This window comes from Marmota flaviventris, chromosome 10 (assembly GCF_047511675.1).
Source record: "Marmota flaviventris isolate mMarFla1 chromosome 10, mMarFla1.hap1, whole genome shotgun sequence".
Classification (NCBI taxonomy): domain Eukaryota; kingdom Metazoa; phylum Chordata; class Mammalia; order Rodentia; family Sciuridae; genus Marmota; species Marmota flaviventris.
In genome coordinates, this window is record NC_092507.1 from 34462960 (window position 1) to 34481586 (window position 18627).

General features: G+C 45.6%; 2 protein-coding genes and 4 non-coding genes across 6 annotated transcripts; 5 read left to right on the top strand and 1 right to left on the bottom strand.

The window, feature by feature from the left end:
• Positions 1-5087: 5087 nt before the first annotated feature.
• Positions 5088-7656, top strand: Rps8 (ribosomal protein S8). The gene is made up of 6 exons (XM_027937419.2): positions 5088-5173; positions 5574-5680; positions 6142-6241; positions 6614-6789; positions 6982-7111; positions 7496-7656. Exons 1-6 carry the CDS (start codon positions 5170-5172, stop codon positions 7603-7605), a joined length of 627 nt encoding a protein of 208 aa, XP_027793220.1. The 5' UTR covers positions 5088-5169; the 3' UTR covers positions 7606-7656.
• On the top strand, positions 5406-5485 carry LOC114094569 (small nucleolar RNA SNORD55/SNORD39). The gene has a single exon (XR_003583075.1). It is a non-coding gene; the product is annotated as a small nucleolar RNA SNORD55/SNORD39 (small nucleolar RNA).
• LOC114094576 (small nucleolar RNA SNORD46) lies at positions 5956-6060 on the top strand. Its single transcript, XR_003583081.1, has one exon. It is a non-coding gene; the product is annotated as a small nucleolar RNA SNORD46 (small nucleolar RNA).
• LOC114094575 (small nucleolar RNA SNORD38) lies at positions 6842-6912 on the top strand. Its single transcript, XR_003583080.1, has one exon. It is a non-coding gene; the product is annotated as a small nucleolar RNA SNORD38 (small nucleolar RNA).
• Positions 7313-7381, top strand: LOC114094574 (small nucleolar RNA SNORD38). The gene has a single exon (XR_003583079.1). It is a non-coding gene; the product is annotated as a small nucleolar RNA SNORD38 (small nucleolar RNA).
• Positions 7657-11378: 3722 nt separating the features above from the next.
• On the bottom strand, positions 11379-14854 carry Best4 (bestrophin 4). Its single transcript, XM_027937664.2, has 9 exons — positions 14703-14854; positions 14521-14615; positions 13785-14018; positions 13384-13538; positions 12910-12987; positions 12276-12467; positions 12088-12168; positions 11812-11966; positions 11379-11652 (listed from the first exon to the last, which is right to left on the bottom strand). Exons 1-9 carry the CDS (start codon positions 14852-14854, stop codon positions 11379-11381), a joined length of 1416 nt encoding a protein of 471 aa, XP_027793465.1.
• Between the last annotated feature and the right edge of the window lie 3773 nt (positions 14855-18627).

An 18627-nucleotide genomic window follows, 5' to 3' on the forward strand; every position in this document is an offset into this window, starting at 1 on the left:
AGTATCAGTAATATGTGGAAGACTCCAACCTCCACCTTATTTGTAGCCTATTTATAGTAGGCTCCAGTATACTATAAGGGACAGGAATTATAAGTAGGGAAGAGGTAGTATTCTGCTATGGTCTGCTCAAGTCACTTTAAGAGTCTGGGAACCCTCACAAGAAAACACTTGAGCTTGGCATAGTGATGCACACCTATAATCCCAACAGCTCTGGGAAGCTGATGCAGGAGGACTGCAAGTTCAAAGCCATTCAACAACTTGTTAAGGCTGTAACAACTTCGCAATACCCTGTTTGAAAAAGGGCTCAGGGATTAAGAGCCTCTGGTTCAATCCCTGATACAAAAACAACAACAACAACAAAAAAAAAACTTGACTTACTAGACAGAAGAAGATCTGAAAGGCAACACCAGTTTGGTCCTGGAAAATTGAGAAGTTGGACTGAGAGTCCAAGCATAGGCCATGAGTAGTTTGCAAAATGAAGGACCAGATTCTGTGTCATGGAGTATGAACTAAATAATAATGAGGTATCCACAAAGAAGGGTTTTAAACCCAGGAACCACATTTATGTGCTTAGGATTCTCTCAGTATGAGAATGGCAAGCAGTATGTGCTATGCAGGCTGCTACAAAAAGCAGAGAATGATAGGGTTGGCTGGACCTGGTCTTAGCCCTCAACCTGGGTTTTTTGTTTGTTTTTGCAGTGCCAAGGATCCAACCCAGAGCTTCATGTTGCAAGACAAGTACTCTACCACTAAGCTGTATTCTCAATCCCTCCCTTTGATTGAAAAATAGGGGCATTTTCTACCTTGTAGTAAGAGAATCGTATACATTTGAAGTGTCACATTCTGGATTTCTGGATTCAAAAATTTGGCCAATCACAAGCTTAACAGAAATGGCACTCTGTGGCCTTGAAAAAAGCTAGCCAGATGCTGTGGCACACACCTGTAATCCAATGACTTGGGAGGCCAAGGCAAGAAAATCACAAGTGCATGGCCAGCATCAGCAATTTAGCAAGACCTTGTCTCAAACTACTAAAAGGGCTGGCAACTTAGTTTGGTGGTAAAAATGCTCCTGGGTTGAATCCTGGGTGAAAGAAATGACTTTATTGTGATACAATTTATATACCATAATATGTAAAATGTACAATTCAGTAGTTTTTAGTATTAAGAGTTGGGGAATCACTATATACTTTTTTGGGGGCAGGGGTACCAGGGATTGAACCCAGGGACACTTAACCACTGAGCCACATCCCCAGACCTTTTTATTTTTTATTTTGAGACAAGGTCTCATTAGGTTGCTGAGATTAGCTTTGAACTCATGATCCTCCTGCCTCAGCCTCCTAAGGTACTAGGATTACAGGCGTGCACCACCACATCCACCTGTAGACAGTCTTTATCAGGTCAAGGAAGTTCAATTCTATTTCTAGTTGTTTTTACATTGTTTTCAATACTTTATTTCCTAACCAAAATAATACACTATGTCTTTTTTTCCCCTTTTTTGTTTATTCTAATAAGTTATACATAACAGCAGAATACTCTCCTATTCATTGAACACAAATGGAGCACAATTTTTGACTTCTCTGGTTGTACCCAAAGTAGGGTCACACCATTCATGCAATCATACATGTACCTAGGTATGATATCCATCTCATTTCACAATCTTTCCTATCCCCCTCCCCTTTGCTCCATCCAAAATTTCTGTTTCTAGTTTATTGAATGTTTTTATAACTAAAGCATATTGCATTTCTTTCCTTTTCTTTTTTTGGCAGTACTATGGATTGGACCCAGTGATGCTTTACTGCTGAACTACATTTCCAGCCACCACTACCTTTTTTAAATTTAAGACAGGACCTCATTAAAATCCCAAGGCTGGCCTATAACTTGCAATTTTCCCACCTTTCTTCTGAATTACTGGGATTATAGGGATAAACCACTGCACCCAGCAGTGTACTGGATTTTGTTAAGTGTTTTTTCTGTTTCAAAGTGGTTGTTTTTTCCACTTATTGCATTAATAAGGTGTATTACAAAATCTAATAGGAAAACTGGGTGAATACAGTGTAAGTAGAACAACAGATTGCTCAAATATTTGTGTCATTTAGATATTAATATTGAGTATTTACTAAATGATAGACACTATTCTATGTTTTAGAATTTAGTTTCTACCCTCATGTGTATTTTGGTGAAGACAGATAATAAGCATGAAAAATATTAGAGGCAGTATTAAATGGGTAGAGAAAGATGAGTGTTGCTACTTTTGGAATCAGGCTCAGGCCAGTCACAGGAATGCAGGTTGATGCACACCTGTAATCTCAGCTTCCTGAGAGGCTAAGGCAGGAAGACTGCAAGTTCAAGGCCCACCTCAACAGTTTAGCAAGACCCTGTCTCAAAAAATAAAAGGAAGTCTGGGGCTACAGCTCAGTGGTAGAGTGCTTGCATAGCATGTGTGAGGCCCTGGGTTCAATCCTCAGCACCACATAAAAATAAAGAGAATAAAGGTATTGTGAAAAAAATTTAAATAATGGAAATTATTAAAAAATAAATAACTAAATAAAAGATGTAGCTCTATGGTAGAGTCCCCTGGGTTCAATCCTCAGTACTAAGGAGGGGGAAGCAGGCTCAGAAATTCCTCCCAGGGGGCTGGGGATGTGGCTGAAGCGGTAGTGTGCTCACCTGGCATGCGCGGGGCGCCGGGTTCGATCCTAAGCACTACATAAAAGTAAAATAAAGACGTTGTGTCCACCGAAAACTAAAAAATAGATATTAAAAAATTCTTTCTTTAAGAAAAAAAAGAAAGAAATTCCTCCCAGGGTGTGACACTTGGGGAGAAGAGCTTTTCCTGTCAGAGCATTAAGGCCTGAAAACAGGAACAGCAAGGTAAGTATGCCTGGAGTAAGAGGAATGGTAGATGACCAGTTGAAGAGAAAAGCAGAGGCCTGATACTCCCAGAGTTTTCTAGGCCATGGTAAGAAATTTTGATCTTATTCTGAATATACTGTAAACCTAGTGGAAACTGAAGATAAAGAAGGATAATGTTGAATCTCTTCCAAAAGAGAGAGAGAGGGCTGGGGATGTGGCTCAGTGGTAGAGTGCTTGCCTGCCGAGGAATGAGAGAGAATCTGGAGCTTAGTGTAGTTGGACCTATACATCAGTTTACTCCCTTAAAAAACTTCCCCTCTGCAGCTGGAGTTGTAGCTCAGTGGTAGAACGCTTGCCTTGTACGTGTGAGGCACTGTATTCAATTCCCAGCACCACATATAAATAAGCAAATAAAATAAAGGTCCATCAACAACTAAAAAAAATAAAATAAAAAATAAAACTTCCCCTCTGCTCTGCATTCTTCCTCTGTAGCCACTATATAATTTATCTTCCCCTCTGAAGTTATTCTTCTCAAATAATTGTCTACATACTGTTTATTTTTCAACTTCCCATTCTCTTTATAGTTTTTGATAAAAATCAATCAAGGGGCTAGAGCTGTAACTCCGTGGCAGAGTGCTTGTCTAGCACACATGAGGCACTTCTCTACTACTGAGCTACATCCCCGACCCCAAGACCTTTTTAAGTTTGAGACAGAGTTTTGCTATGTTGTCCAGCTGTCCTCAAACTTTTGATCCTCCTGACTCAGCCTCCTGAATAGCTGGGATTACAGGTAAGAGCCTCTGTGCCTGGCAGTCACCTTTCTTTTTTTCTTTCAGTATTGGGGATTAAACCCAGGGCACTTTACCACTGGGTTCAATCCCAAACCCTTTTTCTTTTTTAAAATTTTTAAAGAGGGTCTTGCCAAATTACTTAGGGATTTACTAAAATGCTGAGGCTGGCTTGAAACTTATGATTCTTCTGTCTCAGCCTCCTGAGTACTGGGATTACAGGTGTGTGCCACCATACCCAGTTGTCAATTTCTTAATGCTAGGGGTTGGCAAACCACTTTTCACTGACAAGGCCCATGAGCTAGGAATGGCTTTTATATTTTTAAACGTTTCAAAAAAAAAAAAAAAAACCCAAAAGCACAGTATTTCATGTGTCAAAAGACAAAATAATAGCAAATGTAAAGACCTTAATTAGCTCTATTTGAAGTTCTAGAATTGAGCAACACTTCATTCTCTAAAATAGAATGTGTTCCAATGAGCTGAGCAGAAGTTGGTGCTATAGGCAGAAAAGGACTGACAGAATCATAGAAAAATAATTGATTGGTTAACATCAGGTTACTTTTTGGTAAGGATTAAACCAAAGGGAACTTCACTGGGCCTATTTGAAACTGGCCTGTTTGGGAAACTTGGCTATTATCTATCTTCCTATGTTTCTGGAGGTCAGATTAGTTTCAATTGGTGATATAGAATTTTAGTGTAATTAAGTGGCACCAGAAATAACACCTTCTGTCTATCTCTCTTCTATAAGGATGACTAGACATGAATATTCAGCTTACCTGTCATTGCCATTTATATGATTCATTCAGATCTCAAAAATGAACACGTCCAGAACAGCTAACTTAGCCTACCCTGTGTTGTTAAATGACACCAATATTCATCAAACTGAACAAAAGAGATACTAAAAGAATTTTTTGCTGACTCCTTCTCCCTCACCCCCATGTACCTATCACCAAACCCTTGGAAACAAAACCGAAGTCTACTATCTCCACTGCCTTCCAGCCTTTACCAACGCCGCCTCATCAGTACCACTCATTCTAGACCACTGGAGTACCTTCTGAAACTAATCTTTCAAAAACGTAAATACAGCGTCCGCCTGTAATCCCAGCGGCTCGGAAAGCTAAGGCAGGGGGATCGCGAGTTCAAAGCCATCAGCCTAAGCAACTGAGCTAGGCCCTAAGCAACTTAACGATCTGTCTTACGTTTTAAAAAATAAAATGTAAAAAGGGCTGAGGAGTGGTTCAGTGGTTCTAAATTAAATCCCTGGCACCAAAGAAAATAAAACAGAATTAGAATCATGCTCAGTAATGCCCTAAACTCCTCCAAATCGACCGAAACTGTCCCAGGAACATTCCCCGAGTCTGCCTACAGGCAGGCGGCCAATAGCACTGGGTCGACGGAGTTAAGCCATTGGCTAGACTCTCACAGACGTAAGTCACGTCGCCCGGAAGCGACGTAAAGGAGGCGGGGCAGGGTCTCACAAACTGGACCGTGAAGCTTTGCGTTTCCTCTTTCCAGCCGGCGCCGAGCCATGGGTGAGTGTTCCTCTGAGTTGGGGCTGAGGACCGGGGTGACCTCAATCCAGCGCCATCCTGCCCCACGGCGAGTTTAGAACTGGAGGCGCCACGATCTCCGGTCACAATCAGCCGTGAAGGGGGTGGCCTGTTGGTTTTAGAGTGCCAGGGGCTTGGTGGGGGTACTACGGAGGAGCCAGAGTGCAAGCGGCATCAAATGGCTGCCGCGGGAAAGAGCAATGGCTGGGCCGCACGTGTATGATGACACTTTGGTAATGCTGCACATTGCCGACTGAGCAGTGGGGAAGCCAACCTTGGAGAGCTGAGCGTGCGGCCCGCCGGACGCGGGAGGTCTGGAGCGTGTGAGTCACCGGCACCGAGCCCCAGCCGTTCAAGCTTCCGTCCCCGTTTCCACATACAGGCATCTCTCGGGATAACTGGCACAAGCGCCGCAAGACTGGGGGCAAGAGAAAGCCCTACCACAAGAAGCGGAAGTATGAGTTGGGACGCCCTGCTGCCAACACTAAGGTAGGTGCGTGCTTGGGCCTTATTGCCTGAAAGGTCGCTTCTCCCTACTGTGTTACGTACTCGGGTCTGTGAGGTGGTGGATTTTCTTGGGTTCTGATGTTAGGGACTGCGCGGCCTCCCTACCTTTATATGTTGAATAAATGCTAAATTGATGCATGGTCTATGGACTTTGGTCCCCGAGTTTACTGTCTGATAGAGACAGTTGCCTGCAGCGACTTTATCAGTTCTGGGAAGGGTGGGCATTTCTTGTGTTGGGTCTCAGGTTTTTCTCTGGTAACTAGAATGATGAAAAAAGTATCCTTAGGCGTGGTTGTGGCCGTATTGGTCACCTGTGTGCCACTTGCCAGTGGAAGGACTTGTCATAGTTACACTGACAGTTACCTCCTTTGAGCCCAGGTTCCCCTCCCTTACTTGTCTTGCTTTCCTTGATAACCTAGTTCTTGTTTCCTTGTATTCTGCAGATTGGACCGCGTCGGATACACACTGTCAGAGTTCGAGGAGGCAACAAGAAGTATCGTGCTTTGAGGCTGGATGTGGGGAACTTCTCCTGGGGCTCTGAGTGTGAGTGGGGCCCTTCAGAAGTGGGTGGAAACTTAACACCTAAGCCTGGCTAAGCTTTTGTAAGTGTTTTTAGAAGAGAACTGCATACTCTGGAGCAAAGCACTTGGAAGTTCCTCTTTGCTGAAAGACCTTGAGGTAGCAAGAGAGTTTTTTCCATCCCGACTATTCTGCCTGTATCCTGAGGGATTGGAACTGATCTTTAGAGGGTGGTTGTCAAACATCTCTAGGAAAAGATGGGATTGTGGAGGAGGAGCTGATGACCATGGCTGAGTGAAGTAGAGTTCCCTCCTTCTGTGCCTACTTGGGAAGGGAAGGGAAGGCCAATTGGCCCTTGGTTTATATGACTTGATTCTGAATTTCTCTTGTGAGCAGGTTGTACTCGGAAAACAAGGATCATTGATGTTGTCTACAATGCATCCAATAATGAGCTAGTCCGCACCAAGACCCTGGTGAAGAACTGCATTGTGCTCATTGATAGCACACCATACCGACAGTGGTACGAATCCCACTATGCATTGCCCCTGGGCCGCAAGAAGGGGGCCAAGCTGGTACGTGCTACTCCCTGTGTGGGTTAGGGGGAGGGCTGCCTGACTTGAGCCTTCTTGTGATGAAAACTCTGTCCAGTTCTGCTGCTGAAGGGAGAGAGATGAATGCCTTTAATGCTGAGGAGGGCAGGTATTGGGCTGAAGAAGGTTCTGATGACTTCCCTGAACTAATCCATATGTGTCCTTTTTATTCAGACTCCTGAGGAGGAAGAAATATTAAACAAAAAGCGGTCTAAGAAAATTCAAAAGAAGTATGATGAAAGAAAGAAGAATGCTAAGATCAGCACTCTTCTGGAGGAGCAGTTCCAGCAGGGCAAGCTTCTTGGTGAGATGGCTGTTGTATTGGGGAAATGGGAGTCATAAAGATGCAGTGTGCCCTCCGTTGATTGACTGCAGGCATGTTTATTTAAAAGGTTCATCAGGGGAGTTTAATGATAATTGGACCTTGGTGTGAAGGTGAAATGTAAAATTGTGGGTAGGAAGGGTATATCCACATATCCTTGAAGCCCAGGCATTGAGGGGGCTGTCTCAGTGATGAAAACTTTGTCCAGTTCTGCTACTGACTTGAAGTGATGATAAAGTGTATCTGAGGAGACAGTGGGCTTCATGCCTGCCCCCAGGATTCCAGACAACGTGGATCTTTTCAGAGGATATATGTAGGTGGGTGGGGCTTCTTCTCACTCACTAAGGGCCACATAATCTCTTACAGCTTGCATTGCATCAAGACCAGGACAGTGTGGCCGAGCAGATGGCTATGTTCTAGAAGGCAAGGAGTTGGAGTTCTATCTGAGGAAAATCAAAGCCCGGAAGGGCAAATAAGTCCTCCTCCCTTCTGTCTTAGCTCATGTAATAAAGGTGTTTATTGTTCTATGTCCTATGTTCATGTTGTCTGAAATTTGGCTTTTTTCCTGTTGATAATGTGGAGCCCCTCATCTTACCTTCTTCTATCCTGACCCAGGTTCATCTCACTGTGGAGTTCCCGTTGGCCTCATATCTCCCTGAAGGCCCAGCCTATTGAGTTGTGTGGACTGTACATTTCTATAGTAGGGCCATTGTTTCTTACTGGGTCTCAGTGGACATAGAGATATCATGTGCAGGCCCAATGGAAGCTGTATTATTGGGGAATTTTAAAAGATACTGTACCCTTTCCTGTTTGGACCTGTGTTGTAAGGGTTTGATTAAGATCATGCTGAGGATCATAGTCAGGCCCTTATGCATGCTGAGCACATAAGCTGAGCTTACTTACAGCCAGGTTTACAACTTGGGTAAATGGATGATCTAGAAACCTTAAAGTTGTATTCATAGAGTTTTCTGTGTTTCTGAGAACAGATTATATAAGAATAGGTTAGTGGTCTGGGGTTGTGGCTCAGTGGTAGAGCACTTGCCTAATGTGTGAGGCACTGGGTTCAATTCTAACTGTAATCCCTTACCCCCTTTGCAAAATTTTAAGATTTTGATTCCATATAATTTTTGCATTGCTGGAGATTTATATATATATATATATATATATATATATATATATATATTTTTTAGTTGTAGTTGGACACAATACCTTTATTCTGTTCATTTATGTGGTGCTGAGGATTGAATTCAGGGCCCTGCACATGCTAGGCTAGCGCTCTACCGCTGAGCCACAATCCCATCCCCTGAAACCATTTATTTTGACAGAGGGTCTCACCAAGTTGCCCAACTGACTTCAAACCCTGTGATCCTCCTGCCTCTGCATCCCTTTGTGGAGATTATAGGCACCAGCTAAAGTACTTATTTTGGTTCTGGGATCTAACCCAGAGGTGTTTAGCCCCTGAGCTATATCCCCAACCCAGCTGCCCCTCTCTCCTTAAAATTAATTTATTTTTGGTACTGGGGAGTGAATCCAGGGGTGCTCAACCACTGAGCCACATCCCCAGCCCTTATATTTATTTATATGCCGTGCTGAGACTCAAACCCAGTGTCTTACACATGGCTAGGCAAGCGCTCTACCACTGAGCCACAAACCCAGGCCCCTTTTAATTTTTTGAGACAAGGTCTTGATAAGTTGGCTGAGGCTGGCCTTGAACTTGTGATTCTCCTGCTCAGCCTTCCAAGTCACTGGAATTCCAGGCATGTGTCACCACACCTGGCTAAAGTACATATTTTTTTCTTTAATATTTATTTTTTAGTTGTTGGATAAAATACCTTTATTTTTATGTGGTGCTGAGGATCAAACCCAGGGCCTCAAATGAGCTAAGCTCCGCTCTACCACTGAGCCACAACCTCAGTCCCCTAAAGTACCTATTTTAATATTTTAATAGATAAAAAAGCCTAAAATCCAAAAAAGATGATTGGAAGGTGGATCAGGAGAAAAACCTCTTCTGGGTACAAAAACTGCTCTTAAGGACAAGACAAAACCTAATAACTCTTTAAAACCTTACTGTTGGCTCTGGTGAAACAAGGCCCTGCTTTCTCACCTAATATTTCATCTTAATTCACTACCTTAATAACTAAAGTTTACTGAGTTATGTTTCAAGCATAGCAATGCAACATTTAGCATTTCCTGCGCCTTTTTCCTTTTGCAGGGTAATGGAGATCTAACAGGTCCTCCCACACATTAGGCAAACACTCTCCTGATCTGTATTCCCAGACCTGCTTTGAGACTAGCTAAAGTGCCCAGGCTGCCCTGGAATTTGGAATTCTATCGGCCTCCCAAGTAGCCAGTATTCAACTTCCTCCTCCTCTCTTCTATCTATAATCCAACAAAAATATCACTATGTTCTTTGGCGGGTCTTAAATGTACCTGCTCACCATCTATGTCCTCTATAGATGATGATTGTCACCGTGGAGCAAGAATATCTCCCATGAAACCTCAAATGCCTTCTGAACAAATAGCTATCATTGTGGTGTTCTTTATGTCTCCACATTATAGATTTGGAGAACATGCTTGTAATCTGAAGCCAAGGTGAGAGAATCATAAGTTGTAATGCCAGCCTCAGCAATTTAGAGAAACCTTGTCTTATAAAAAGGAAGAGAACTGGGCTTGTAAAGAGACTCTGGGTCCAACCTCAATGCCTAAAAATTTAAAAAATTGATTTGGAAACAGGTGTTCAGTATTGCAAGGCCTAGTGGCACACATCTATAGTTCTGACCACTAGGGAGGCTGAGACGGAAGGCTGGCAAGTTCAAGAGCAGCCTGGGCAAATTAGCAAGACATTGTCTCAAAAAAGGGTTGGGGATATAACTCAGTGGCAGAGCTCTCCAGGGTTCAATCTCTAGAGGCTCAAAAAAGAGAAATGCATTCAGTAATCATCTTCCCTTTTGTTTTGGTGGTGCTGGGGATTGAACCCCAGTACCTTGTGCATGTGAGGCAAGCACTCTACCAACTGAGCTATATTCCCAGCTTTCTGGTAGTAATTCTTCAGCCATAACAGTTTTGTTGTTCACTATATTTTTTTAAAGAGAATTTTTTTTTTAATATTCTCGGTAGTGCACTCGCCTGGCATGCGGGGGGCGCTGGGTTCAATCCTCAGCACCACATACAAAAAGATGTTATGTCCGCCGAAAACTAAAAAATAAATATTAAAAAAATCCTCTCTTTAAGAGAGTGAGAGACTCTTAAAAAAAAAAAAAAAAAAGGTCTGGGGTGGGTGGGGTGGCATATGACTGTTTCAAATCAGTTTAATCAGTCTCCAGGGCATATTCCCAAACCCCTTTTTTTTTGGGGGGGGGTGCTGGGTATCAACCCCAGGGCCTTTGTGCATGCAATGCAAGGCAAGCACTCTACCACCTGAGCTATATCTTCAGCCCTCCCAAACTCATTTCATGAACTACATCTAATTTGCACATACCAATTCAATCTGCACAAGTAATTAATATATTCTCATTTTCAACAACAACTTTACAGTTAGAGCAAAGTTTTCTGGCACACATACTGACCACCCCTTCCCAATGAGTTAGGTTGTCAGGGTGAGGAAGTTATCTTTCCAAACATGCATGATTCACTGTCATCCCCAGACCAGCAGCACAGCATCATCTAAAAACTTGTTAGAAATGCCCTCCTTATTTTTTGGGGGGTGGGGGTGGGAGGAGGCTACTAGGGGATTAAACTCAGTGGGGCTTTACCATTGAGCTACATTACCAGCAGTTTATTTTTGAGACTGTATCACTAAGTTGTTATGACCTCCCTAAATCACTGAGGCTGGGTTTGAACTTGGGGTCCTCCTACCTCAGTCTCCCCAGGTGCTGAGATTACCGACTTGTGCCACTGCATCCAGCTAAAAATGTCACTTTTTGAGCCCCATATCAAATCCAATGCATCTAAAGAGGTAGGTGCGGTGCCTAACAGTCTCTCAAGGCAGTGATGGTGATGCTTGACTTAAAGACCACTGGCTTAGGTCCATTGCCAGGCAAGGAGGAATCTAATCTTTGCACCTGGACTGTAGTTCTCCACACTTGGCACTTCCCACCATCTTTTCTTAAAGATGGCCCCTGAATTCTGCTCAAGGACCACAGGAAAAATTGCTGTAAGTGGGGGGGTGGGTGGGGGCGGGGCGCGGCTGCGGCCTGCACTAGGGAAGGTGGGAGTGGCTGGAGGTGGGGGCGGGACAGGCATAAAGGTCTCAATGCCCCAGGGCCTCTTCCCCCAACTCCATGGCCTCCTCTTCAATGCAGCCAGCGGCTTCTGGGTCTGCTCCCTCCTCGGTCCGGACACGCAGCAGATGCGGGGTCCTTGGGGCGCCACGCACCCTGCCAAAGTTCCGGAGACTTATGGCTGGGGAGGGCGCTCCTGCTCCCAGAAAGCGACTGAGCAGCGGCGTTTGTGCTGCGGGCGATGGCCGGGCTGACCCCGGGGATGCCTCCACCTGCAGGCTCTGTTCAGGGTCATCGCTCATACTGTGGACATGAAAGTGAACCAGGTGAAACTTGAGGCCAGACTAGGCCAAGGGCAGAGTCGAGGGCTTGGATATATTAGTGGCCCAGAGGGTGACCACGGACTTGGCACCAGCCTGCTGGGTCAAGCAAGTCCAGCCTTGGCCAGCAGCTGCCACTCACCGAAGATTGAAGGTGGAACCCAGGAAAGAAGGTCTCAGCGTCTCTGCCGCTGTGGCCACAGTATAGGGTGGCTGTGGCTGCTCCTCATCCCAGTATGGGTCCTTCTCCATAGGGGGCAGGTTTTGGTACATGTCATCCACGGATAGCAGGGACACCTGGACCAGAAGAAGGGTGGCAGCAGGTCACAAGGACCTTCCTCTCCTCTCCACATCCAGGCTGAGAGCTGACTAGGAGAGGAAGTCAAAGAACTGACCCCTGGATCTACTCCCACCTCACCTGCAAGTTTCGGTCTATGAGCTGGTTGGTCTCAAAATCATCATCGTCTTCACCAAAGGGGTTGATGATCTGTTCAGCCACCTGTAGGATGCAGAGATAGTGTTTTTTGGAGTTAGAGCCCCCACTCTACCCCCAACATTGGAGTAGACCCAGGGCCCAGGTCTGGTATGACCATCTGTAGTGCCCACCTTGAGCCAGCCAGCATAGAAGAAGAACTGCAGCAGTGTGGTGAGAGGCACATACATGTCCAGGTCTCCCAGTGCTGGTGCTGGCTTCTGGCCTGGCTCCAGAGGCTCTTTGGCAGCCCCTGCCTCTGGCTCCACAAACTGGCGACCAACCAGGGAGAGGGCAAAGAAGGAGTATACAGCTATGGTCACCACCTGGAGAAGGGAAAGCCAGGCGGAGTATGGTGCAATGGCACACAGAGAAATGCCATCCCTGGGCTGTGGCTGTGGCTCAGTGGTAGAGCCCCCGCCTCGCACATGTGAGGTTCTGGGTTCGATCCTCAGCACCACATGTGCCCATCTACAACTAAAAGAATATTTTAAAAAAAAAGAAGAAGAAAAGAAATGCCATCCCTGCCCCTGCGAATCTGGGAGGAGTCTGATAAGTAATTAAACATGCAATGGGGTAGCAGCACCAGCAGGATAAGGTCATCTTGGTAGGTTGGAAGGAGGCTTTGAAGATGAGCTCTTGGCTATTCAGAGCTTCACTGAACAGAATTGGCCCAGGCAAGGACCATCTCTTAATTTTCTTCAGTATCTCACACCCAACACAGAACATGCAATAGGCACTGGGACTGGGGAGGTGAAAGGCAGTTACTTGGGTGTAGACGAGGGGGATGCTGATCCAGTCATAGTGAAACAGCATGCTGCACTTGGCACGGTATTTGTTCAGCTCCTGGTGGAAAAGCAGGAAGAGGAGGTCAGCAGAGGAGAAGGAGGAAGACTAGGAAGAGAATAGGGGAACCCAGAACAAAGCAGGCCTGAATAGGCCTGAGGCTGGACCTACTCTCAAGTGTTATTAGGCTGGGGTGCCTATGATGGGAAGCAATCTTTCAAAGTCCTGGAAACCACAGGCCCTGAAGCTAAAAGGTCTTAGAATGAATTCTACCTATGCTAACTAGCTGCGAGATTTGAGCTTTTCCACTTAGTTTCTGTTCCCTGATTTGTGAATGAGGCTAAATGAGCTATAGGTATGTGCTTCTAAAAGCATGTGGTACTTAGTTGGAGACATTTAAGTGATAAGTACCAAAATTAGAGGAGGGCCAAGGGACCTGGACCTAGGCTAACTCACTTCCAGAAGGAGACAGAAAGCAATGTCATCATGGATTCGCCCATCCCTGCGGGCCTGGGCTGCCAGGTTGGTGAACCAGACGCAAGGGATCCAATACTTGTTGAAGTCAGATTTCAGACTCTCAAACTTTTTCCTCTCTTCCTGGGACATGAAACCTGTGGAGATGAAGTGGGTGGGTGCAAGACACATTCTCGACCGCCAGGGGAGGCTACTGTTCCACTATATGGCTGCCCTCCCTTGTGTACCCAGCGATTTCAACTCGGCCAAACCAGGATCCTGAAGCACCTTCTGAAGATCAGATCTCGCCTTCTTGGGAAAGCCCTGACCTGAGAATTCCCCGAGCCTGACACCTGCAACCAGCCCGTGCGCCAGGCCCACACAGAGGTCCACAGACCACGCACCTGCGTCCACCACATGCTCCATAGTGGGGAAGCGCTTGAGCACGCGCGTGCTCACTGAGCGCAGCACCAGAACCGATGCCAGGTTGGCATAACGTATAAGAGTGCGGCGGAGCAGCCGGCCACGCTGGTCCACGCCATGCACACTGGCTGAAATGACGCACATCAGCTGGTCCGGCAGAGGAATGCTTGTGTACTGGGACCACCAGCGGTTCACCACAAGAGTCACGTAGAAACCTGGTGGGCCACCATGAGTAGTGGGGAAAAGAGGGAACATGGAGGGGCTGGGAGTCACAGAGCCCTCCCTCCCAGAGGGCTCCCAGCAGGCTCTGAATCACATCCTGGCTGGGGCAGGCAGGCTAGGACAGTGAGCACTGCCTCTTCCTCTGGTCCCACCACTGAGAAAGAAGAAATGCAGACTTCCAAGGAATTGGGGAAGTGGGAGTTTAAGACCAGACTCCAAGACCTGCTACCCATGAGGGTGGGGAAAGGGCTGTCACCTCTCTCCAGCTCCCTTCCAGTACCAAGAGGGGAGTTGTGAGGCCACAGGTGTCTTGTGCCTGTGTGGAGTGAGGGTGCAGCAGGTGATAGGCAGGGCCTTGCTTTGGAGAAACCCTGGACCCAGCCCTCAGCACCTAGCTTGTACCTGCTCAGGCTGACTCTAAGCTGTGCTACTCAGAGCTGTCAGCTCAACCCAAAGATTAGGGAACACAGCCAGGGAAAACTAATGGGGCCTCACCCAGTACAAAGGACAAAGGGATGAGATCTGCAGAGCGGTTGCAGTATCGGGCCACCTGTGCATATACATGCCTCTGCTCCTGGGTCAGCAGCAACCTGGGATGGTCAAGTGTAGGCCTGGGATGGAGGGAGGTGGACAGACAGCCTCCACCCCCATAGGCCAGCCCTGAGACCCATCCTCACCTGTAGGCCATGCTGAGCATAGCATAGAGAGCGATGAAGAGTAGGAACTCCTTGTAGAGGAGCTTGTAGATGCTTCCCCTCCAGCGAAGGAGCAGGCTGGAGAAGCCACCAAAGCGTGCCTCTGCCACTTTGAGGGTGTATGAAACCGTCATGGTGCTGGGGCATGAGGCAGGAGGTCACAGAGCTGTCCCTCTCCTTAACTTGCATTTCCATCAATAAGCTTAGTACTGGAGGAAACTCCCCTCACCTCTAGTCATACACACCTAGGCCTTCAGCCTGTCAGTAGAACACCTAGGCCTTTAGCCAGAAAGCCACAGAGCAGACAAAGCACAAAGCACAACCAACCCATGCTCTGCAGAACCTGTAGTACATAGGGGAAGCCAGAATGGGATAGAGCAAAGCAGGGCTGATCTCTGTGCCCCCTTGTGCATGAGGCTTTCCTAAGCTCCTTTTTTCTAGGTTCTGGAAATTGAACCCAGAGCTTAGAATGTGCTGGGCAAGTGCTCTACCTCTGAGTTACATCCCCAGCCCTTTTCCAAACTCTTCTTTTACCTGCAAAGCTTGGTAACTGGATTTTGGGCTTCTGAAGACAAAATCTCCAACTCCAACCCAGAACCACCACTTTTGCTATGAATTCTCATTATCTGGTCTCCCAAGGCCCAGGGCATTTCACCCCAACACATACCTGCCTACCTGCTCTGAGCAGCAGCCTATGTTGAGGAAGAATGGCTAGCTTTCACTCTGCCCAAACTTAAGTACCTGCTAGGTCCATAAAATTAGGCTGCACTGAGGCTATCATTGATGGATTGAAGCTGTCATCTAGCTTCCCCTAGTCCTGGGAACTGGGTAGATCTCCCTACCTCTGTAGGGCTGGGCTCGCCTTTGAGAAGCAGAAGTACCATTTGCACTGACCCCACAGCTCACAAAAATGACACCATGCCCTTCATGCCGGGATGACAGGGATCACTGTCCCATGCTTCAGGTGAGAACACAGGAGCAGAATAAACTATTATCATAATACCAACTGCTAATCGTGGAGCACTGACTAAGGGACAGGTACTTAATACCAAGGGCACACTACCATGTCATCCTCTCATGGAACTCTCATCACAACCCTACAAACAAGATAGGAACCATCCCCATTTCACAGATGAGGCTCAGAGAGGTAAATGACTTGTCCATGTTCAACAGCAAGCTTATGTTGAAGATAGAATTCAAAGCTAGAACTGATGGACTTCAAAGACTAGAAGTAGCCTAACTGGGCCTAGACAAGGACTTAAACTTCAGAACTAGTGTCCTCTGCTAGGGTTCTGAGGGTCCTGGCCAGGACTTTCCCTATTCTGATGCCACAGGGCTGACAAGGTCACAGACCTAAGAACTCAGTCCAAGAATACAGACCCCCTTAAGTCCTGTATCCCACATCTTGACTCCTAGGGATATCCAGGGTCTTGACTGACCACTTCTAGAGCACAGCTATTGGTGCTTTGCAAGAGGTAAAGAGACCTATCCAGTTGGTAATTTTCCTATTTTCATATGATTTTTTTTCAGTATTGGGAGTTGAACCCAGAGGTACTCTATCACTAAGCTCCATCCCCAACCCTTTTCTTATTTTTATTTTTCATTTTCATGTTGTACATGACAGTAGAAACCATTTTGACATATTTATACAAGCTTGGAATATCATTCTAATTAGGATCTCAATCTTGTGGATGTACACATGGTGAGATTCACTGTGTTATATTCATAGATGTACATAGGAAAGTCATATTAGATTCATTCCACTGTCTTTCCCATTCTCATCCCCCTCTCTTCCCTTCATTCTTCTTTGTCTAATCCACTGAACTTCTACATTTCCCCTCTTTTTATATTTTGAGACAGGGTGTTGCTAAATTGCCCAGGCAGGCTCAAACTTGCAATCCCCCTGTCTCAGACTCCTGAGTAGCTGGGATTACAGATGGGCACCACTGTGCCCAGCCAGCATTTGGATTTTTAAAAACCAAATTTATTGCCCCATGCATCCCTATAATCTCAGCTACTAGGGAGGCTAAGGCAGGATAGTAAGCTTGAGGCCAACCTGAGCAACTAACTTAGCAACACCCTCAAAATGAAAAGAAGTACTAGGGATGCAGCTCAGTGGTACAACATCTCTGAATTTAATCCCCAGTACCACAAAAATCAACATCATTATCATATCCATTATCATCATCTTATTGAAGGCAACTAAATGGGTGTTTATAGCATTTTAAATCACAGATTCCATCCATTCACTATACTTTTCTGAGTTGTTCCACACATTTTAAGTACATGTTGTCTTCTGAGCTGTTCTTCTAAGATGATGATGATGATGATGATGATGATGATGATATGATGGGTACTGGGCATTGAACCCAAGGGCACGTAACCACTAAGCCACATTCCCAGCCTTGTTTTATATTTTATTTATAGACAGGGTCTCAACTAAATTGCTTAGGGCCTTGATAAACTGCTGAAGCTGGTCTTGAACTTGAAATCCTCCTACCTCAGCCTCCTGAGCCACTGGGATTACAGGTGTGTGTCACCACGCCCAGCTGTTAATTTACTATTTAAACATTATACTGCCAGGTGTGGTGATATATGCCCTAATCCTAGCTGTTCAGCAGGCTGAGGCAGGAAGATCACAAGTTTGAGGCCAGCCTTAGCAATTTAGTGAAAATTTTCTCAAAAAAAAAAAAGGCTGGGGAGGGCTGGGGATATAAATCAGTTGGTAGAGTGCTTGCCTCACATGCACAAGGCCCTGGATTCAATCCTCAGCACCAGAAAAACAAACAAAAAGTGCTGAGGATAGAGCTCAGAAGTAGAGCACCCCTGGGTTCAATCCTTGGCACTGCAAAAACATAAAAACAAAAATAAAATAAAAATAAATAAAAGATCCAGGCCTTGAGCTACTTGCAGCTCAGACACCTCTGGTTTCTCAGTGTTACCTTTGCTTTCAATAAAACTAAATGAAAAAGATCCAGTTCTAAGAAGGCTCTGGAAAACCAGCCTTGCTCTTCTCCCAGATCACTTCTCAAAGCCCTCTAGGTTGCCCCCTTTTGCAGCAATCACGCTAGTTTAAGTCAACTTCCCTCCAGGGCCTACAGACAGGATTGGATCTGCTTCATCTCAGAAAAGCTAGGGAAGATGTGAAGCCCAACAGGATTCTTTTTCTTTTTCTTTTCTCCCTTTGTAGCAGTGGTCTGCTTCATGCTTTAAATAACGCACTGTGACTTTTTTTTTTTAGTAGCAGGGATTGAACCCAGTGGTGCTAATCACTGAGTCACATTCCCAGCCCTTTTAATTTTTTGAGACAAGACCTTACTAAATTGCTGAGGCTGACCTTGAACTTGCAATCCTCCTGTCTCAGCCTCCTGAATTGCTGGGATCACAGGCATGCATCACCAGGCCCAGGTGTGATTTATTTTTTAAATGGACATGTTTCTTTCTCTTTCCCTCCCCCTCACTAATCTAGGGGGCAACAGGATTACCTCTCTTCCCCATTCTAGGCAGAGTTATTGGTCCTTGGCATACACCCATCACAAGAATGAAGTAATTCTAACTTCAAGATGGCACCAGAAGGGCTGGGGCTGTAGCTCAGTGGCAGAGTGCTTGTCTAGCACATGTGAGGTGCTGGGTTCAATCCTTAGCACCACATAAAAATAAACAAAGGCATTCTGTTCATCTACAAATACAAAAAAATTTTTTTAAAAAAGATGGCACTAGGAGATCTAAAAAATTGACTATCTCCTAAATTAACAAGTGAATTACAAGTCTGGACAGAGAATACCTGGAATATAACCTTTGAATCACCTTTTTAAAAACTCCCTATTCACAGGCAGTGACACTGATCTGTAATTCCAGTGACTGGGGAGGCTGAGACAGGAGGATCACAAGTTAAAAGCCAGCCTCA

Coding starts and splice junctions, on each gene's coding strand:
- Rps8 (XM_027937419.2), top strand. Junction 5,681..6,141: donor GCCCTGCTGCCAACACTAAG/GTAGGTGCGTGC, acceptor TGTATTCTGCAG/ATTGGACCGCGTCGGATACA. Junction 6,790..6,981: donor GCAAGAAGGGGGCCAAGCTG/GTACGTGCTACT, acceptor CTTTTTATTCAG/ACTCCTGAGGAGGAAGAAAT.
- Best4 (XM_027937664.2), bottom strand. CDS start 14,854: ATGACGGTTTCATACACCCTCAAAGTGGCAGAGGCACGCTTTGGTGGC. Junction 13,539..13,784: donor GGAGCATGTGGTGGACGCAG/GTGCGTGGTCTG, acceptor TCATCTCCACAG/GTTTCATGTCCCAGGAAGAG. Junction 11,967..12,087: donor TCATAGACCGAAACTTGCAG/GTGAGGTGGGAG, acceptor CTTCTGGTCCAG/GTGTCCCTGCTATCCGTGGA.